This window comes from Montipora capricornis, chromosome 9 (assembly GCF_036669925.1).
Source record: "Montipora capricornis isolate CH-2021 chromosome 9, ASM3666992v2, whole genome shotgun sequence".
Classification (NCBI taxonomy): Eukaryota; Metazoa; Cnidaria; class Anthozoa; order Scleractinia; family Acroporidae; genus Montipora; species Montipora capricornis.
The window spans coordinates 2,384,285-2,406,784 of record NC_090891.1 but is presented as its reverse complement, the minus strand read 5'-3'; the positions used below and the strand labels follow the sequence as shown (position 1 = coordinate 2,406,784).

Here is a 22,500-nt window from a genome sequence, read left to right as displayed (position 1 = left end):
CTTTACTCTCACGTTGCCTCTCTCCACTCAGGTGTATAAATGAGTACCAGCGAAATTTAATGCTGGGAGGTAACCCTGCAATGAACTAGCACCCCATCCAGGGGGGAGTAGGAATATTCCTAGTCGCTTCATGCTACAGAAACCGGAGATAAGCGCCGGCCTGATGGGCCTTCTAGGCTTGTAGCAGACTTTACCTTAGACACAATAGACGTGAGGGCGGATCGACTCTGGGGTGGAATGACCAGTTACCGTTTTGAAGGAAGGGTTAAGTTAGCTTAGAGGTACAGGTACATGTACATCACGTCATTCATGCAACTCCTAGGTGAGCAACATACAAATATTAATAAGCATCCTTTTGAATTTCCAACCGATTTTTATCGCAACTTGAAATAGGTTAACAGTGAAACAAAACTTATCGATACCCAACTTGCTTGGGGTGGGAGATCTAACTCGCCCACGTGGGGTGGGTGTTTGGGTCAGGAGTAGACAATTTGGCGTAGGAGAGATGACCGGTTACCATGAACACATGTAAAGTTGTAAAGTAACTTAAATTTGCAGATTTGGAAGTGGTTCAAGGCCCATCCTCTCCTCATAGATTGGGATAGTCAGTAGGAATGATGTGAAACTACCATTTACTGACTGCCCTCGGGATAACAAGGGTATCAATGACCATGAAGCTGGAGTAATAATAAACATGGCCATGGTGTGTTTGACAAAAACATTGTAAATACAGCTCCGTACATGCATGGTCTCTAGCCTTTTGTGTAGATGTAACCTTTATTTGTGCTTCATCCCTCAAGGAATTTTACTTTACGAAATTTCACACCCTCTTCTAAGCTACACACTACCACAGGATGCCCAACCACATTCTCAATCACAAGAGAGATGTGGGGTAAGACGCAAGAGGAAGTTGACGAGGAACAGGGAATTCCAGACCCACCAAAGGAGGTGAACAAACATAACAGTTAAGGAGGCCACTGTGGAGTAACTTGCCTTTAGCCTTTACTTCTTGGTGTGTTTTTGGGGTTATAATTTGGTTTACTTTACTTGTGGAAAGCTTAAAAACAAGACAAGACCTCTTTGATTTGGTTAATTATGAGGGAGGCTTTTAGGTTGTTCATGTCAATGGCCTATTAAGATATCAACCCATGAAATCCCAAACCTCAACAACTCCTGATGTAGCTCAGTTGTGAAATGGACACATTATGTGACATTCAGGAGGTCTGTATGGGTATTTACAATGTGAGCCATTGAAAATCACATACAAATCTCCAAGAAATATGGTGCTTGACTGGTGCAATCTAGGTAAACAAGTATTCTGTATTATAAAAATTGTCAGTTAGTTTGTAATGGAGGAAAGAACATTTGAAGTATATGGGGATTATAGGGGTGTACACATGACTTTTAAGTACTATTTAAAAATACTATGTTTCAGATGGCTGCTACCCTGAGCTCATGAATAATATTAATTTTAAATCTTTATTTTTGTTCAAAATGTACCTGGTGACAGTAATCTGAAATAAAACTAGTGAGTGCCTTTAAGTGTTTTCAGTTGGGAGGACCATTGGTTGGTCTTCGAAAAAATTAATGCAAATACCGGTATTATAATGCTCTGATATGTTACCTAACTGTAGCAATAGTCTAGGTAAATCGTCTTATTTAAAAATGGTATGTTAAAACATAATGCAGCAGAATGATTTATTTTTTAGAGATTTAATTGCTTACTCGTTTATACTTAATAGACTATTTACCATTGCCAAAGAGAGATCAAGTGCAGTCCTATTAAAATGAATCTTGTGGCAGCACAGGTCAGTTGTTACAATAATTACCGGTAACTTATTATTTTTTATTGATCAAGCAGTGGAAAAGTGTGATGGAAAACTTGTAATTTGAAGCCAACACCCGAAGATACATGAAAATTTGAATGATGAAAAACAGTTTTTCTGCTGTTTTCCAAAAACATTTCTTATCATGTTGACTTTTGATACTTAATTAAGGTACTGCCCGTTGCTTAATGTTTAAGTGTCACATTTGTGACATCAAATTACTGTAGGTTGAAGTAATTTGTAACACATGTTTAGTTGCAATAGTAATTTATTTGTGTTTCCACCTGCCCACCATTCCTTACAGAACAGAGTGAAGGATTTCTTCCGGTGAAATCACTTTTTACCTGTTTTGATGTCACATGTCCCTCCCCTCCCTCTCTCTCTCTCTCTTTCTCTCTCTGATCTTCAAGTGCTTGCTCAACTTCATATGGCATAGCTCAAAATGGAAGCCTTTGCTGTAGCTTTAATCTAAATAGCCCATGTGTATTGAATTATAAATGCTTATGTCACTATAGGCTGTTAAGCTGTACCACAAACTTAACCCATTAGTCCTGGGAGTGAGACTTAACCCTTTCACTCCCAAGAGTGCCACTTATAGATTTTACTCTGTCTAACGCCACACGATTTTACTCATCAATGGGGAACCCCACGGGGGTGAAAGGGTTAACAACAGCTAGATTCACTCAAAACTATGTCCCCATTAACCCTTTCACTCCCAAGAGTGCCACTTATAGATTTTACTCTGTCTAACGCCAGACGATTTTACTCATCAATGTGGAACCCCACGGGGTGAAAGGGTTAACAGATTTTACTCTGTCTTATGCTAGACGGTTTTACTCGTCAATTGCGGATGTCCTTGGGTGCCTTGGAAGTGAGTGGGTTAACCTATTTTCCCTCCATTAAGATTTTTTTTCTTTACAGATTAGAGGACTTCCAGTGGAGGAGGCAATCAAGCAAATGACATTTTCCCCCAAAAGGGCAGCTTCATTTATCAAGAAAGTAAGCATTGAGTAAATACTTCTTTTTAAAACTTAGGTGCTGAATTCTACATGCTTTTCCAAAACATTCTTGTAATAAGTCTTTTGTTGACTTGTCACAATTCCTAAAATTATCCTATTGAGCACAATGCATGTAGAATTTTTGTAGATCATAAAGATTTGTGAATTCACTTCATCTCCTTCTTCAAAGTGAGCCCATTTGCAGTCTTATTACATGTATTTTGGGCAAAGTCATTTTCATTCATACGAAAGATAAACTGATTTGTTGTTGTTGTTGCTGTTGTTGTTGTTGACTCTCTGCCAAAGGGACACAAAATTACACCATATCCTTTGGTCCTTAGCAAGATTGCCAGATGGTTTCCTGGTTCTACAAATCTTCTCTCAAGGTGTACAGCCTTGTATTTTGTGGTCACCCAAACTGTATTGTTAACCAGCAATGGTCCATTCCAAGGGATCACAAAAAATTACTTTAAAACAGACAATAATGTGATGAATAAAGTGATCATTAATGGTATGATTATTGGTGATTTAGACAATCCTAGAGGCTCAAGGTATTGCACAAGAGAAACATGGAATAGAAGACAAATCTCACCTCTGGATTGGTAGGCAACAAACAACATAATTCCTTGTTGGTTTTAGCTTTTAGTGTTCATTTACACCTTTAGAATAACTGGGAGCCCGTGACTCCAAGCTTACAACTTGTGTGTTCACTGTTGTTCTTCAAGTAATTATTATTTTCCCTGATCATCTTATCACTGTGAGGTGACTTGAAAACAACGACATGGCCGTGCCTCACTCGAGCCAAAAAAGGACTAGACACTGAAATACTAAAATTTGTTACATGTACATGACTTACAGAAAAGACAAACTGTTTTATTTCAGCCTGAGAAAAGTTTGAGTTTAGTTATCCTTATTTTGATGACGACCCCTATTAAAATAAGGCGATGATAAGTAGTTTCATTTTTCCAGTGATAATTTGTCATGTCGAGAAGCAACCGACATGGTGTCATTTCTTTTCTTAGAACATTTCAAATATTTTTTCGTCTTTACTTGAATAGAGAAATTATAAAAGAGTTGTTGAAGTGGGAGGAATTCTCTATACTCCAAACCAATGGAGGTGTAAACTACACGTTGCATGTTAGGGTCGTAGGTCATTGTTTCACCATAGCTGAAACAACCCAACCTTTACTAATGCTAACATTAGGCCTAAACGCTATGCTTTAGATAATGTTTAAGCTTGTCATTAGCATTTTTGTAAAGGTTTGTGCTGTTTCAGTTATGGTAAAACAATGACCTGCAACCTGCATGTTCCACTCTCTGCGAAACCAAAGTATGTCAATTAAAAGGCAGTAGAGTGGATTGTATCGTGTATTTTTTGTTCCAGCGGAGTCATATGTAGGCAAAGGAAGATACATAAAGAAACTTCGCATTCACGGAAGAGGAAGACATGGTATCGAAACGAAGAAGTACTGTCACTATTTTCTTGTGCTGAAAGAAGGAACCGGACAGGAGAAGAATGTCAAGAGGAGACTAAAACACATGAACGAGCTGGAAGAAATCCGGAGACATCCAAGACATATTGTCAACTCCTTAGCTTGGTGGTGAAGCCACCCAATGACCTTCGGATTACTGCCACCATTATTGTCAACTCCTTAGCTTGGTCTTTTCTTGTCACTAGTGAGTGATCGGATGAATAAAACTTTGATCCAAGAGATGGGAAGAGAAGAAGAACGTGTAAAGAACCGTACACGAACTGGAGAACATTAGTTGAGTAATTGGTCAGAATGGAGAGAAAGGGGGTAGGGAATTAGGGAGGGGAGAATTTCAGTTCGTAGGAGGTGCACAGGTCACGTTGTTGGGTTCAGTTCTCGATAGAACGAGCTTGAAACAATGAATAACAAGGCAATTTTTTGTCACTGAATTTGTGCTTGGGCCTGATGGCTACGAAGGCAGACAACATCATCTTGCATGGAGGAGGCAGTGAGGCCCTGTGGTTAGGGCATTTGCTGTGTGAATGAATAGCCAGCTGGTTTGCCTCCGGGTAGTTGAGATTCTTAACACTTGTTGTTGTTGTGTTCTGTTGTTTCGTTGATCGTGTTTCATTGGCCCTGAAAAGCCCCTATGGTCAATTACGTATGTATGTGTGTGTATGTATGTATCCTCAACAACCGAATTCCATTAGTATTCACAGCCTTCTCTGAAAAAAGAAAATTGGAAGGTGGGATGTACGAGGGGCCTTTTAGTGTCATGTGCCATGTACATGTAGCTGAGCATCGGGCTGTCATGCAGGAGGTCGCGGGTTCGAGCCCCGGCCGGGTCAACACTCAGGATCTTAAAATGACTGAGGAGAAAGTGCTGCCTTTGTAATTTCATCTGTTTTCATTTAATTTCATCCAAAAATAATTGTTTAAATATTTAATATACTTTGAGTTCATTCCTGTACATTGTTACATGTAACTGCTCAAGTCAATGCCTGGGTTTGCAAATAAATGGAAACTATGCTATTTGGATCATAAAGCAATCACTAATAATTTACCACATCCAATGCCAAAGAAATACAGTCTGAAAAAAAGTTTAGTTCAAACAATATCTCCGAAACAGAATTCTCTGAAAGGAATACAGAAATTGGCAAAACATAATTACTGTAGTAATGAAGCATCCAATGGTTTGATAACAGAACAACCTTTGAGCAAGTCAAACACACTTTCATATATTGTGGGTCTCAAATTCCACTGATTATTTCTGTATACTCCCAAATATGTATAAACATCCGGTTTGTATGTCATTTTGGCTTTAATTCCAAGGCTGCGAATGGCACTATTCAAACCATAAACCTGTTCCTGGTTTGTAAAATCTTTATTATAGATGCACACAACATGCCTTTTCCCATGACATTCAAATGGACTGACTTTAGCATCGTCATATAAGATTCCTTGCCAGACACCCTGAGCTATTTTTTCCCATATAGTGTCCACCTTCACCCCTGTGTCTATATGCAAAAGCCACTTGCCAGCAGTGGCATGATGCATCATAGCTAACTGTGTGATAGTCTGCAAGTTGACGGTTCTTCCAGACTGCTTCAATTTGTCCCATGACTGCTGAAGACCAACAACATCTGGCTCAAGGCCAGAATGGTCACTATTTTCCTGATGTACGTTGGGTCTCTCAATGCATATCCAACCAATACCATCTTTCCTGTAACAGAAAAATAGTACAAATTTCAGAATGAGGATTCAAAAGGTAACGCAAATCATTCTTTAAAAGACAGCTTTGGTTCAAAAGAATACAACATAATATACTATAGTCCATTTGATTCAAGTTGGAACTGGAGTATAGGCTTGTATTTCACTCTGTAATTTTGTCGTCAAAAATGCTAATGTCTTATTTCTTGTATACATAATTAGAAACAAAGTTTCAGAATTTTTCATCATTTCAGGAATTATTTTGTCTATTAATGTCAATAGTAAATAACAGCTTTGTTTACAATTGAGTAAAACAATAAAAACACAGTCAACAACAAAACCAATGTAACCTTTTTCATCACTTGTAGAGCTACAGTTGTATAATTAATGGCCACTTTCATTACATCATTTGAATAAGGTCACTGGGGTGTTTGCCTACCTTACATGCAAACAGGCCAATTGTTTACAATTGACTTTAATTGACAGTCTTCCCAAAATGTTGAAAAATTCTGATATTGTGTTTCTATTATGTATACATGAATTACGGATAATTTACATTTGTACTTTTGTGAAAAAAATTTAACCCTTTCACTCCCAAGAGTGCCACTTATAGATTTTACTCTGTCTAACGCCAGACGATTTTACTTGTCAATGGGGAACCCCACGGGGGTGAAAGGGTTAACAACAGCTAGATTCACATCAATGGGGAACTCCACAGGGGTGAAAGGGTTAAATCAGGGAAATAATTTATAAGCCCAAACTCCAGTTCCAACTTGAGTCAAATGGACTATAGATATGAAGGCTATGTACAGCCTAGGAAGAAAAGCTGCCCAAAAACAATTTAAAACGTTTTTAAATTTCAGAATAATAACAATAATTATTTTTATACATGTGTTGGCCTAGGATAGTGTTTTCAACAGGATTCCAAAAAGAAAGCCTTAGGGTAACATTTTGAAAGGGACCAGAAGGAGGGAAAAAGGGACCAAAATAGCCACAAATAAGAAGTAGCTTTGGTTTAACACAATAGTTTAAAAGTGCCTTCAATGCATTTAGGAAAAACAAAATTTGCATCTTCTAGCTATTAGGAAATAGTTTATTAAGTTTCATTTAATTAGTGATATTTTTATTTATAGAAAACATATTTTTGGTGAAATAAAACATTGTGTGAAAACATGTTATAATAAGTTTGATTGTAAAAAATGTAAAAAGGTGAATCTGGGAAGAATTAAATCTTACTCAGGATATGACATCAAAGAATGAAAATATCCTACAAATTTCAAAACATACTCAGGTGGTAATGCAGAAAGAATGTGTGAAAACAGAACAGCTAATAGATGTTAGCAGCTCATATGTCATGTGTGAAAACATGTCTTGTCTTGTCTCTTACTTCATCCACCTTTTGTAGCCACTTGGTCTGTAGACCCCAGTTATAGACATTAGGTAGCGTATGGCAAATAAAAGACAAAAAAAATAAATAAATAGAGTGCAAGGGTGTCAAAACAGCACAGAAGGTAATGTCAAAGTGTGCAGGTATGTGTGAAAACATGACTTTGTCATACATGTATGTATTGTGGTTTTTAATACATGCAGGACAGAAGGGCATCCAAAATAAAGGGCAGGGCATCCAGAATAATGGCAGGGCGTCCAACATAATAGCAGGGCATCAAGAAAAAAAAGAGCCAGGGCAGTGCACCCTGCTAAAATGGACAAGGGAAAACACTACAGAGGAAAATTACATCCCGCTTTTCAAATAATCAAAACAAAGGGCAGGGCATCCAAAATAATATCAGGCCGTCAAGAAAAAAGAGAGGGCACTGTGTCCTGCTAAAATGGACTGAGGAAAACACTATAGAGGAAAAATTACATCCCACTTTTCAAAATCAAAACTATTAGAATTATTGGCCAAGTGATGGTAATCTTTGCCATTTTATTCACATTACAGTGCAAATATTCAATACTAGTTTATACAGGAGTCCAATATGTTTCATAATTAATCCAAGGAGCTTCACATTACCATCATAAAAACGTCACTTCTAAAAAATATTTAGATACACTTGGGTATAATTTGATAAAGGAATGTGAATCTAATTGATCCCTAAATTGAAGCCAAACTTCATGTTCATTTTTGTGGTTAAACAAAAAGTACAGCAGAGGTGCCAACACAAAACAACAGATTTCAGGAGTAACTCTGCTGATTTTCAGGAGTTTTAACAGTTTGTCATGTATTATACATGGTAATCTTGCCCAAAGCAATCTAATATAAAGGAATTTAATTAACTGCACCCTGTGTAAAACTAATTAAAACATTTTGTAGGTAGACTATAAGCAGCTTACTGCTTAAGTACAATACAGCTGGAAACTGGCCCCTCCTTCTAACACATTTTTCACACCTGCCACACTTCCATTGATCAACTGAGCAGTGTGGCAGGTCTGAAAACTAATTTTAAAAAGCTTAACTGCAATACATGACATTGATGGGGGTTTTAAATGCAGAGTATTACTGCAATAAATAGTAATGCAGGGTTGCACCTCCACAAAAGGGAAAAACTACGGCCAAATCAGAGGGGTTTGGCACCTCTGGTACAGCCCTGTATCAATTTATCTCAAAAACAGTGTAATATTTCTATGCAATGGAGTTTGGGCAAGGAGATGTCTGAGGCTCTCTGGTGTTGAGGGGTATACTGCTTCAGGTAAATTGGCACCTGGCTGTCATGCAGGCTTGAAATACGTGTATCTTAGGTCATCAGTTTTAATATCTCTGCCGTCAACTGTATGCCACCACCTGTTTATGAACTGTAATTATTGCAGGCTCATGCATGATTGTATTATTCTATGTCTTTATGTCAATCGAACTTTTAAGTCAATCGTGAATTTTTAATGTTATTGCATGTCTAAACAATACATGTAGTTTGTTTATTAATTAGTAGGGGAATTTCCTTTCACACCTGGCAGCCATATCTGGGGTATAGCCAAAAACATCAAAATTAGAAATTTCATGTCAGAAATCCTATATTCACAACTTTATAGAATTTTTTCCCCTCAAAATATTCATAAAATTAGGACATGGAACGTTACAGAAATTGAAAGTTTGTTTTAAATTATTTCTTATTCAAATAACAAAATTTAATATTTGATCAAGATCTAGCAAAAGGTTTTAGTTTTTCATAATAATTACAAAAGTTTCAAACACCTGAAAACGAGACCTACAATTATTACTAAGAATAATTCTCTGAAGCATTCTCGGGGATTATTCTATCGTTTACCCAGAGCCAATACCGGTACTATGATATATTATTGTGAAAAAAAAAAAAAACAATTGACAGTTGCTAATTTGAATTTTAATATATGCACACTGACACTACTTCTCAGGAATATTAATTAAGCTTCCCATTGGTGATAGCATTTTTCTTTTGTTATTGAAACTATTGTTTTTCATTTCAAATAACTTAAGTTTAAATACATGTAGCTTACTCTGTTGTACTTTTATTTTAGTGTAACCGTCGGCGAGTGCTGAGAAGGATTGTTCTATGTTGCGAAAAATACAATGATAGGCCCTTGGTTCTTATTTTCTGTAAAGATCCAACAAATAAAATGAAAGTATTTTTTCCCCACAAGTTTCCCCCAATTTCAAAGCATCTCAAAATCTGTTTTGCTCTGAATCGAAAATGATTTGAAAATGGATTTATTTTCCCCTGCTTTTCTACTTGTCTTTTGGAAAGCCCACATAACATGTAGTTTGGCTGGATAACCGTTTGTTTCCCTTATCAGGGCCATTAAGATTTTCTACTTGTTGCATGGATTATTATTTACCATACATGTACTAAGTTTATACTTCAAACTTGGCTCTGCCTGTGGTAGTTGATCTTGTCCACCACTTGGAGAAAGAACACCCAGCATAATACAGATAAAATTAATATATAATACTGATAATAATAAAAAAGGGTTAAGAAATATGACATCAGAGGTGAATTTGGTTTCATTTCATGATGAAGAAATTCAGATACTGTATTCATCGGAATTAGTGCCCTACTTAAAAAATTGTTCTACATGGGTGGTAACTAAAATTAAAATTTATTTTAAATTGATCTAAAGAGATTAAAAAAATACTAGCTGTAACATAAGCAGCTTAGACCCTTGACATGCCTGAGTTGTTAGGAATCTACGTGTAAGCTGGTTACACCAAGTGTGAGATGTCCTTTTTATCTCTCGCTTTGCTTTAATCATACTTGCCGTGAAACACATGTATGTTACCCATTTGGGGAAGAGGCACTATAAATTAGGGCACGGGTTATAATTTGAAGGAAGATGGTATATGAAAAAATGGGCATGGACAAGTTTCAGTGGACCTCTAAAAGTACAAAACTTTAACTTGTACCATTAAAAAACTAACTGTATTTCACCTTGAAACCTGGGATGGTCGGTATTTCAACAGCCAGTCCTCCAGAGATTCTCCAGTCTCCTCAGCATACTGCTGAGAATAGATAATCCACCGGTCCATGTCAGCAGCCATGGCCTCAGCAGCCCAATGTTCAGCTGTCTTTGACTGAAATTCACCATTCTGACAAGGTTCTACTCCATCCCTAAATTCCTGATCTTCATCCATGTTGATGTCTGAAAAATGCGACAAAGGAATAAATAAAAATACATCATCCTTAAAAACTGAACCATCCATAAACAGGGTGGATGTAGAAGTTAAAAATTAATGTCATTTAATGACTATTATAAGGAAAAAATGACTTTTTAATGATCAAAGTTTTGGCATTTATAAAAGAGTAGGAAAGATGCAATTCAACATGATCATGTAATATAATTTTTAAATCATAGAATTTACATTTTTGTGAGTTTTTAATGATTTAAATGACCCATGGGCACCAATATAAAACATATATGATATTGATGAGAGCCACAGCCACAAATTAAATCTGAAAAAGAAAAATATGTGAAATTCCACTAAAAAGAGACATTTTTCAAGAGGTAAATGTCTCAGCTGTTCAGTGGTTTTATCACAGTTGAGAGAATCATTGGCGCCATATTGGTACAGTACGTAAAATTCCATTATGTTCACCACACAAATACATATATTTTTAGGCTTAACTGCAGAATACCCCGCCACTCGAAGTTGAACCCCTGAAAATCGGGATACTTGGCTACGCAGTTTGAGCACACTCTTTGTCTTTTATGTTTTTAGAACGAGAAATAGACACACGTGGCTACGTGGCGTGGCTAAGCGCCTATGGTACGGAGCTGCACAGTTCAATGTATATTACCTCGTTCTTCAATGATCTATAAGCCGATAATAAAAAGGCGGGCTAAACTTCAGAATACCCAGCGACTCGGCAGGTATCTTTTGCAGGTTGCAGGTTGAAATTTATTTTAAGTGTAAATACACAGGTGATTATACAAAATCGCGCGCTCTCATTGGCTCGCTATCTCGGATTATCACATACGTGCTCTTTTAGTTTCGCGTGGTACGTAATGTGGAGTTGGCGAAACGAAAAATAAAGCCTGACCAAATTCCTCTTCGAAATTCCTTCCGCCCACTTTTTTTTGATTGATTGACATGTCCTTTATCGGCCAATCAAATTTACTTCCATTACACCAATACACGCGTGGACGGCAGATTCACGCAATTTTAGGTGCGGTTACACGGGGCACTTTTACCGTGGTAAATTGCCCTTTTACCACGGGAAACTGTATTTAGTAGTGTGACCCACGCTTCCCGAGGTAAATTTCCCGTGTTAAATATCCATGGATACGTCAAAAAGATCAGTGGAAGCGCCCATGACATTTAACGTGGGAAGTTGGAAGGGTGTTTTGATGCCCGAGGTACAAGAGCCAATCGCTATGCTGATGAAGTTGTGATTAAATTTCCCGCCAATGAATTGCGTGAGATTTCGTTTTACCTCGGTAATCTTCGTAACGTGTGACCCCTAGTTAACACGGTATACTAAATCCCAAGTGTGAGGCACCGTGGGATAATTTACCGTGGGAAATGGCATTTACCATGGTGAGTGTAACCGCACCTTTTGTTTTGACCAGAGTTAATAGGCCTTATCACGGTTTTCGACGCCATCTTGACGGGTAGGCAAAGCGCTCAGAAATTACAGTGTTTGTATGGGAATCCGATAGCAAATAACTTCTTCCAAAATTGAATTTTTTTACAATTTCTGAATCGCAACGTTAAAATACGAGGTAGAAGATTGTATTCACCAAGTTTGAAGTATGAAGCTTGGCTAGAAGACGCTCAGTTAAGTTTTTGAATTTTCCACACATTTGTCTGTAAATTTGGCTGGGTAGACAAACGTCTAGACGCAGTTCGCGGGAAAAAATTTCAAGGCTAATGTAGGGAAAATTAAAAAAAAGAGCTCAGCGACTTATAGGAAAGCTACATCCTTCAAACTTGGTGAATACAATCTTCTACCTAGTATTTTAACGTTTTGATTCACAAATTGTGTAAAATTCAATTTTGGAAGAAGTTATTTGCTATCGGATTCCCATACAAACACTCTAATTTCTGACCGCTTTGCCTACCCGTCAAGATGGCGTCGAAAACCGTGATAAGGCCTATTACCGTGGGAGGAATATTATAAACGAATTCGAAAGTTAATTACTGTGGGCTTTAATTTGAGAAAAACACAAGCATGGGGAATGTTTTCGACGAATTTATTGCGGCAAAGGCCGGTGTAATTCTCCCTCCGAACTTCACTGAATATGCAATCTTTTAAGCTTGACATCTTAATTTGTAGTTGAGATAACCTAGCATTTTGTCGTTGGACGGTTTGGCAATAGATTTTTAAAGAAAAAAAAAGACAAATACATTATTCCTTTAACGTGTTTGCCCATGAAGGTTTCTTTGGTGATTTTTTCGGGTAATATCTTCAGTTGCAGTGTATTTCTAGAAATCATGATAAGTTTGGCTTTTAATTTTTTGATGGAGTACGAACAGTAAGATGGACTCGCAAAGTTTCTTTTATTGTTGTATAATTGATCTCTCTGGAAACATACCATTTTAGATTCTGGAGTGCGAGTTTAAAGTTAAATCAACTGGAAATATTATGAAGTGTGCAAATAAACCGTGTCATGTACAGTAAATAGGGAACTTAAGCAACGACGACGGCGACGGCAACGAGAACGTCATCTCAAAATATAAATTCGCGTTATTGTAATCGCTTCGTTACTATTTCAACTTTTTTAATATGACGGGGGTGTGGTAGTTCCTCAAAAATGACGCTCGTAGGAACGGCGCTCAATTAAGGGCAGAAAATGAAAATTTATCCTCAAGTAATGACGTTGTCCATAAAACCTCAAATTTGGCTGTTTCACGTTGTAGTTTTGCTGACGACGGCAAAGAAATGGACAAAAGTGAAAAACGCACGTGCAGGGCGTGCAAAGCTATTGTTTTTGCCTACTAAATATGCAAATTTGTGACGTTCTCGTTGCCGTCGCCGTTGTCGTTGCTTAAGTTCCCTAATAAATAAAGCGCGCCGTTTGATACACAGATATTCAAAACATGCATTCGTGTAACATTCGTGTAACTTTTATCAGCATCTCCTCCTGTTGATATATATGTCCCTTGTCTCATCCAGGAAACCAATATGCATCTGCTTTCATTGCCATTTGAAAGAAACAGCTATTTAGCTTTCAAAACATCAGGGAAGTTTGTGCCAAAGTACTTTCAACGCCATGGCCACAGAGCTCGACAACGGAATCGCTAATTTCACTCGTTCCAGAGATTCAAACCCGATTCTGGACAAGTTATGAGATGTTTCAGATGGCATATCTCCATTTATACAAATAAAATCAAGTTGCACCGTCCACGGCATTGTAAGAACAACAGGGAGCAATTTTTTTCGTACACTTATGGCGGATTAGTCTCGAGGACTTCGCGAGAGCTCCGCGCAATCACGATGGCATTTTTACTTCCGGCGTTTCAACAGCCAATCAGATCACGAGTTTGGTCGGCCAAAATTTGGCCGACCGTCCGGAATTCTTGAGAGACTTTTGGGGTGCTTACCATTTAGCCAAATAATCCGGATGGAATGATCGTTGCATAAAGGTAAGCGATTTTCCGAATTTAATGACCAACCGGATGAGAATGGCCATCCCGCATATTTTACTCGATCTTGTGAGAAAGAGCTTGGAAACGGAAGGTTCTCGCAAATGGTAAGAGCATTTCGCGAATTTCCTTCCGAACGGAAAAAGAGGACTACCTCTGGAGGTTGTCCACAATTTCCGAAAAGATTTTCCGGAAAATTACCTTTCCATTTGACCTCAAACCGAAATTTCCGGACTTTTTGGCTAAATGGTAAGCACCCTTTTGGTCAGGCCTAATTTTAGCGAGCGACGACATAAGAGAACATATGGGCGAAGCTAAAAATGGGCCTGATCGCAGGTTACACATACGGGGCAAAATTACTGAATGCTGATTGGCTGAGACATTGGCAATTTTTTTCTTAATCACGAGGGCACTTTTGGTGATCAAGAGAAGGATCAAGAGGGCATGATTACTTGATCCTGATTGGTTTAAAGTTGCTTAGCAACGAGGTTATTGCTAAGATTTTTTGCCGATTAAAATTTTCTGCAACAATCACAGGTAACCCAGGCTCACTGTGTGCGTCACGTAGGTATTAAAATATAGAGAACATATGAGGTCTGAAAATTTGCTAGAAAATGGTAATAAAAATCGATAAAACTTACCATGTGGTGAGCTGTTGTTGTCTTTAATACGTACACGAAGTTTCGGGGAAAATGGTCCCCGTTCACCTTCCTTCATAATATAGTAGGGAGCTTAAGATCTACGACGACGACGTCGACGACAACGCCACAAAACAGTGATATCATTGGTTAAAAGAGCATAAATAATCGTGCTGCACGTGCGGCACGGATTATTGCTCATATTTTTGCGGTTTTCTGTATGACGACGACGTGAAATCACCAAATTTTAGGTTTTGACGACAACGTGAGCATGCTACAAAGAATCTTTCATTCTCTATTTTCACTCTGAAATCGCTCTTACCAGTTAATTTTTAGGATACTTCGCCCATATTGTAGGACGTAAACGAGATGGAATAATCGCGAAAGACTTTTACTAGAGCGAAGTTCTATTTTGAGGTGACGTTTTCGTTGACGTCGCCGTCGTAGATCTTAAGGTCCCTAGTGACAAGGTAGGAGACGGAAGCCAGCGTCGGGACTCCGATCGACCCAAAACAAGCACGATTTTTTCCGCGAAAATCAAATCCAGTCGCTAAATAAACACACCAGGTTCGTGGAATAGGAATTTCTCTAAACCATGAATCCACTGAAGCATCTCCAGGTAGCAACGCGGAGCCACCAGACTCCGTAAAACTTGTAAGTTAACCTGCTAAAATGGCGGCCAGAAAGCGTGGTACTCACGAAGTGGGTTAGCATTAGATTCCATCCCTCAAACCCACATTTCCCGTCTCATTTAACTTACACGACGTACAATCTGCTTTAGACTTCAAATCTACTTCAAAGAAACAAACATTTCAATGTGTAGAGAAAATTCAGATTAGGCGAGCCAAAGAGTTGAACCTGGAGCGATGGGTTCCCTTGCACATTCCAATATCCACTAGACTAACGAGACAAGCTCCTGGAAAATCGAATTTTTTAGAGTATTGACATAGTAGTACCCAGCAAAACAAGTAAAAGCTAACCGTCTTCAAAGTGGTTTTTAGACCTAAATACTGTAGATCAGCGCGGCTTTGCTTAGAAACGATATTTCTTGTTGAACTAAAGCTCTAATTCTGCCTGTTTTCATTCTTTTCACAGCGGTAAGCATGTCATATTAAGACGGGATATTACGTCGTGTAATTGTAAGGAAATGTGCCAGGGTGGTTTTGGTGGATGGAATCTAATGCTAACCCACGAAGTGCCCAATTCAAAATGGCACTGAACTCTGGACGCCTGGTGACGAGTATAATAAGTTCTGGAGGGAAGGGAGTCCCAAATTGCTAAAAACAAAACTCACTGAGCAATTTGGGATTCCCCTCCCTCGAGGGAGACTTATTATACTCGTCACCAGGCGTCCAGAGTTCAGTGCCATTTTGAATTGGGCACTTCGTGAGTACCACGCTTTCTGGCCGCCATTTTAGCAGGTTAACTTACAAGTTTTACGGAGTCTGGTGGCTCCGCGTTGCTACCTGGAGATGCTTCAGTGGATTCATGGTTTAGAGAAATTCCTATTCCACGAACCTGGCGTGTTTATTTAGCGACTGGATTTGATTTTCGCGGAAAAAATCGTGCTTGTTTTGGGTCGATCGGAGTCCCGACGCTGGCTTCCGTCTCCTACCTTGTCACTATATTATGAAGGAAGGTGAACGGGGACCATTTTCCCCGAAACTTCGTGTACGTATTAAAGACAACAACAGCTCACCACATGGTAAGTTTTATCGATTTTTATTACCATTTTCTAGCAAATTTTCAGACCTAAACTTCGCCTCATATGTTCTCTATATTTTAATACCTACGTGACGCACACAGTGAGCCTGGGTTACCTGTGATCACAAAACATAAATTCTCATTATTGTAATAATTTCACGACTATTCCAAGTTTTTTAATGTGAGAAAGGTATGGCATTCTCTCAGGAATGAAAACGTTATGAGCGGCGCTTTATTTAGGGGAGAAAATGAAAAATTATCTTCAAATGCTGACGTCCTTCATAAAACCTTAAATTTGATCATTTCACGTTGTTGTTTTGCTGAAGACGGCGAAGAATTGGACAAAAATTAAAAAACGCACGTGCAGAGCGTGCAAAGCTATTGTCTTTGCCCACTAAATATGCAAATTTGTGACGTTCTCGTTCAGGGGCGGATTTAGGGGGGGGGGGGGGGCCGAGGGGGCCGAGATTAATTTTTTTGTCAAAATATACAATAATTTTATAATTTTGTAAGCAGTCTGTTGGAGCTTTTGATTTTTTTAGCTAAAGCATGATTTTTCGCTAATAGTATGACCAAAGTTGTGCGAAAAAGCTGTCAACGTTACCGGCGTTAATATTATCCTTTTGAAATGACGAAGAAGACTGGAAATTCCTTGTCTACAGTCAACCTATTTTACAGAGACTGTAACAACGTAAAACCTTAATGTCTATATATATATAATTATATATATTTTGGTTAGGTAGAAATAGAATATCATTGTGACACGTACGTGCTTATGTGCTGTTCCATCAAATCATGAACCCTGTGTTCATTGCTGCCTTTTACACTGCCAAGCATCTTTTTAGATTCAGGGTAGGACTTAGCCGTTCGTTACAGGGTTCGACATTGGATGTTATTGAGGTATACAGGCATATTAACGTGGTGAAAGATCAGCTGGCAGATATACGCAAGGATGCAAAACAGTGTTTGCGCATTCAGTGCATGAAAAGATTCAGAAAATGGCTAAGAAAGCAGACGTAAAGATCACCATCCTGCGCACTTGTGGTATACAGACACTTCATTCGTTTCTTCCAAGGCTGTTGTGACTTTGGAGCGAAAAGTCATAAACCATGCATCACTATAACCACAACTTATAATTTTATTCAATATGGAATCCTGATATTTTACTTTCCAGATTGCACTAGATTGCATGCAAGAGTACCCAAATTTTCAAAATTTTCTGGCGGCGCATGCCCCCAGACGCCCCTTGAAAGTAGCGCCGAAGGCGCTACTGAGGCGCGCTGATTAGTATTCTTGTTCGGCCCCCACTTTCAAAAAATGCTAGATCCGCCCCTGTCGTTGACGTCGCCGTTGTCTTTGCTAAAGCTCCCTATTAATCACGTCACCTCGACGGACGAAATGGCTGCCAGTAGTCGTTTTGCCACTGTAAGTGAAGATGATTTCGCGTTGAAATGTTTTTTTTCTCTTTTTTGAAATAATCACCAGTATATTTATACTAAAACAATTATTCACCTCAGGCTCAGTGATTATCGGTGAATATTCAATTCGACTTCGTCTCAGTGAATATTCACCGATAATCACTTTGCCTTCGGCGAATAATTGTTTAATAACTCGATAGACTTACCGTGACTGTTACACGAATAAGCTAACCTTAGGCCTAAAGACAAGTTTGTAGGCCTAAGGTTAGCTATTCATGTAACAGTCACGGTAAGTCTATCGAGTTATAATTACATTTCAACCTGCAACCTGCAAAAAATACCTGCCGCCAGCGACTTGGCAAAGTTCTTGTTAGAGAGGAAATCAAATATGTTGCCACATTGGCATATTTTGCAGTCAAACAGTTGCTCGAGCACAAGGGTATGGCCGAGCACGTTGAGCATTTGCAAGTTGAGCATTTGCTCATGCAGGGCCCCCGTGATTCCCTCGATTGTGAACTTCATGTTTATATTTTTGGTCCCAGAGACAGTGTCCGGTGGAGAGAAGGTGGTCCTCCCATCTGTGGCATATACAGTGGATAGCGGGAATCGAGTGAGTTGTGCCCATGGATCCATGGGGTCCTCCTTGGAGCATTGGCTGCACACCTGCTTCCAGCCTCTCACTGAGGGTCATGATGTCAACCCCACCAAAGGTTGCTGTGGGTTTTCTCTGGGAGTTTTGCCATGTTCTTAATATAATGTTGAGGTCGTACCTTCAGACAAGATCAATGGCAAGCTTCTTTTTGCACTGTAAACAGTCACTATGGCGTCTTCCAAGACTGTATCACGTGTGGGACGTTTGCAAGCATTGAAGGGGGAGGGGTGACAGGTAGTTTCAAGTTGGTGTACACAACAATGGATGGGCCTTAAATTTTGGACACAATGGCCTATTGACACAGAGAATAAGCAACATAGTCCCATAAAATAAGGAGTAGGGTGTTCTGGTGATAGATGGAAGGCGCCTAAAGTAGAAGAAGGACATATCACCAACCCGACACCCCTACTCTCACGGCAGTCCATATGGTCCACGCAACTTCCTCTTTCACCCGTTCACAAGCAAGGTGGGCTACAACCTCTAACCCAATTATGTCCCTCAAAGATTGAGAAGTCAAAACAGTAACATTATGTGTCAGTGGAAGTGTAGTTTAGGACATTTAATAGCATCCACTCAGTGCCAAAGGGCAGTGAGATTAAGGCGGGCCGGCCGTTTTTGCTGTCTCTGAAGTCTTGTGGGCTGGTGGCTAGGTTTGTTTACCTCTGTGGTTTCCCACTCTGCCGCTTGGTGGTGCCTGTGTTGGCGCTGAGGCCGTTCAGTGTCGAGGGCAGGTTTGTTTACATTTTTCGTTCGTATCGAGGTTTGTTTGTGTTTTCGGCAAGTGGTCGGTGGCCTTACAGGGATGCCCTGGTAGATTTCAGGCTCACGTGTGTCCTCCTCATCAGACATACTGTGGTCAGAGTGGACACTCTCACTGTCCTCCTCCAACTGGGGTTCATTATTAACGTCTGGGGGGGGGGGGGTCTAAGGTCTGCTTGAGCCCACTCACCACTATAGTCGTGTAGAAAAACTTTCTTCAACCGGTCTATATGTACCATGTATTTCTTTGTCCTGGCAGGTTTCTGTATTGTTGCAGTGATATCATTAAGCATATCCGTGACAGTGAAGGGGCTTTTCCATTTGGCCTGGAGAGCGGGGCTCCTGCCCTTGGTCCTGGTCTTGTCATGGACCATGACAGTGTCACCAACAATAAATTTTCTGCGTTTTACTCTTTCCTCATAATTCCTCTTCTGTCTCTTAATGGTACCTGAAAGGATGTCCCTGGCCCTATTAAATGCAGCCACAATGCTGTCCCTCAGCTCCCTCACAAAATTGATTTTCGACTTGGGTACTTCACTTAGATTCCCATAAATCCATTCCAGGAGAACAAGCATTTCATGTCCAAAGGTCATCCTGTAGCGGGTCTCCCTGATGGTATCCTGGACAGCAGACCTGTAAGCTATCATGACAAAAGGTAATCTTGTGTCCCAATCCATCTGCGTGTCTTTCATGTAAGCCCTGAGCATTTTCTCGATTGTGCCATTTAATCTCTCGCACAACCCATTTGTCTGGGCATGGTAGGCGGTGGTTTTAACCTTCCACGACCCTAGGAGTTCACGGCAGCGAGCATGAAAAGTGTCAATAACAAACTCAGTGCCCCTGTCAGGTTGGGGCCCCTTTAGGAGACTGTTTCTGGAAGTGTGGGATGGTTTGATCCTTTGGCACATAGAGCAGCCTCTAACATACGCCTTGATAGTGTCTTTCATGGATATCCACATGGAGGGCATGAATGTAGTACCATGTTTTATTAATGCCAATATGGCCCGAGCTCTCACGGTCATGGCGTTCCCTGAGATAGCATGTCAGGAGGCTGTCAGGTAGGACGCTCCGCATCTTTGACTCGCCATTTGACAAAATCCAAGAGTAGGTGAGAACACCGTTATCATCCAACTTGAGGGTGTCAAATCTGGCCCACGAACACTTAAGTTTAGAGCTTTTGCAAGTGATTTCGTCCCACTCAAGCCTGTTGTCCTCATGTAGCCAGTTCCTTACAATTTTCAAGACAGGGTCCTCCTCCTGGTGTTGTTCTATATGGCCTCCAGTCTGCAGTCTCACCGGATGGGAAGCTGGGAGGGTCCTTGGGCTTTCTTTCTATCCTTTTCCTTCTGTAAGGGGGCTCAGACTCGCCATCTTTGACCTCGCTAGAGATGGTATAGACCCCTACACAGGTAGCACTTAAACACTCGGCCCCATGGTTGTCCCTGCCGCATTGAGGGCACGGTCTCCTGCTCAGGACGTCAGCATTCAAGTGTAGCTTCACTGGCCTATGCTTCACAGTATAGTTGAAGCAGGCCAGCCTTTCCAGCCATCTGAATGCCTGCCCAGTTGGGGTCTTGAATGTTTGTAGCCACCGGAGAGCAATATGGTCTGTCCCTAGGGTGAAGTCGGCCAAGCCGTGTAGGTAATAAGCAAGGGCTCCCATAGCCAACAAGCAGGCCAACATCTGCTGTCTGGTCACACAATACTGTTTCTCTGGGCCAGACCAAGCCTTGGACCAGAATCCAATCACTCTCTCCGCACCATTTTGCACTTGGCATCTGTGTCCTGAATGTACTGCCCTGTTGCCTGTGGGTAGGCGAGCACTTGATCATTACTGAGTGCATTTCTAAGGCGTTCAAAGGCCTCCTGCTTGTCAGAGGACCATTTCCACTTCACTTCCTTCTTGAGCAGCTCATTTAGGGGGGAAGAGATTCTACCAAAGTTTTCAATGAAGTGCCTGTAGTATCCGGCCAACCCTAGGAAAGTTCTAAGTTGGGATACTGATGTCTTGCAGATTCATTCTCAGGTAAAGATCCTCTGGTATGCAGGAATGTGTGCAACCAGTATCAAGCATCAGGTCCACACATAAGCCGTGTAAATGTCCGAGCACATACCATGAGCCCATATTCCTAGTAGGGTGTCTGGGTATCTCGTTGGACCCCATTGCAGGGGAGATGTCAACACAGACACATAAGCCGTGTAATTTCCGAGCACGTACCATGAGCCCATATTCATATTAGGGTGTCTGGGTATCTCGTTGGACTCCATTGCAGGGGAGATGTCAACACAGACACATAAGCCGTGTAAATGTCCGAGCACGTACCATGAGCCCATTATAGACTTTCAGGTCTTCTCGGACAAGGGCTGTAAACCGTAGGCCCCATCTCACAAATAGCTCCTATGTTCATAAGTTCCCTGTGGGACGTTAAAGAACCCACGCACTATTCGAGACGAGTAGGGGATGGAGTTCCCGGTGTTGTGGCTGTCCTGTTCTCTCCAGCACAAGTGACCGGCTTGGCAGTGATGTCTCTTAAAAGGCTTATGTTGTATGAGGCCTCCTAAGCAAAAACAGCCATCAGTCAAAAGGGTCTTTCCCGAGCTGGAACATGTAGATGTAGATGTAGATGTGCCATGCTCCATATGGAGAAAATGTAACTAGAGGGCTATGGTATTGTGTTTAAGTGAAACGGCAAACGGCACGGTGTTGCTGTTCCTAAAAGCATGAAAATGCCGTTATTCTGCCGTGTACCTCTCTGTTAAGATGTTTCTCGGTAAATGAAATGAGGTGTAATGCGCCCGTGGGAAGGATAGGGTACAAGTTGCTTGGCAACAGGCGAAAGGACAGCAGAAAAATCAACCTCCCAGGCAGGATTCGAACCTGCGACCTGCGTGACACCGTTGTTAAGCTCTGTCCATTGAGCTTAATGGACAAGGTGTCCCACTAGTCTGCGGGCTCCACAAAATCATACGCCTCAATTTCACAAATACATAAAATGATGGAAACGTGTAATGCAGCTCTCCAGTGAGTTCTAGTGGCTCAATGAGTAAAGCATCCGATCGGTGTTACGGAGGTCGTAGGTGTGAATCCTGCTTAGGTCTCTGATTTTTCAGTTGTCCTTTCGCACGTTGCCAAGCAACTTATATCCTATGTTTCTCGATAGAGCGACTTTCGTATGACCTTGGAAAAGTGTTCGCAATTTGTTTCACAGACCACTGTTTGTCGAGATTAAAAGAAAGCTTCACCTTATTCCAGCCAAGGAAACTCCC

At 40.3% G+C, this 22,500-nt stretch overlaps 2 protein-coding genes across 5 annotated transcripts in view; one reads left to right on the top strand and one right to left on the bottom strand.

Moving 5' to 3' along the window:
* Nucleotides 1-5,328, top strand: part of LOC138016213 (large ribosomal subunit protein uL22m-like) — a 5,660-nt gene extending 332 nt beyond the window's left edge. Inside the window, exons 3-7 of the mRNA XM_068863384.1 lie at nucleotides 801-948; nucleotides 1,743-1,808; nucleotides 2,748-2,825; nucleotides 3,357-3,426; nucleotides 4,209-5,328. Coding sequence (XP_068719485.1) covers nucleotides 801-948; nucleotides 1,743-1,808; nucleotides 2,748-2,825; nucleotides 3,357-3,426; nucleotides 4,209-4,429 — 583 coding nt within the window. The 3' untranslated portion in view covers nucleotides 4,430-5,328. The remainder of the gene's footprint in view (nucleotides 1-800; nucleotides 949-1,742; nucleotides 1,809-2,747; nucleotides 2,826-3,356; nucleotides 3,427-4,208) is intronic.
* Nucleotides 5,225-15,453, bottom strand: LOC138016208 (UPF0696 protein C11orf68 homolog). 4 transcript variants are annotated; one of them, XM_068863375.1, is made up of 4 exons: nucleotides 14,704-15,453; nucleotides 10,407-10,617; nucleotides 7,394-7,420; nucleotides 5,225-6,019 (listed from the first exon to the last, which is right to left on the bottom strand). In XM_068863375.1, exons 1-4 carry the CDS (start codon nucleotides 14,777-14,779, stop codon nucleotides 5,464-5,466), a joined length of 870 nt encoding a protein of 289 aa, XP_068719476.1. In that variant the 5' UTR covers nucleotides 14,780-15,453; the 3' UTR covers nucleotides 5,225-5,463. The 4 variants fall into 4 exon arrangements, with proteins under 4 accessions (XP_068719476.1, XP_068719478.1, XP_068719477.1 ...); XM_068863377.1 differs by lacking the exon at nucleotides 14,704-15,453 and adding an exon at nucleotides 11,274-12,082; XM_068863376.1 differs by lacking the exon at nucleotides 7,394-7,420.
* Nucleotides 15,454-22,500: the final 7,047 nt, after the last annotated feature.

Bases quoted from the DNA above. Each gene is read 5' to 3' on its own strand.
- LOC138016208 (XM_068863375.1), bottom strand. From the start codon at position 14,779: ATGAAGGAAGGTGAACGGGGACCATTTTCCCCGAAACTTCGTGTACGT. The intron at 7,421-10,406 runs GTGAAATACAGT...TGGGGTCTACAG, and splicing joins CGACCATCCCAGGTTTCAAG to ACCAAGTGGCTACAAAAGGT. The intron at 6,020-7,393 runs GTAAGAGACAAG...TTTCTGTTACAG, and splicing joins GGCTACAAAAGGTGGATGAA to GAAAGATGGTATTGGTTGGA.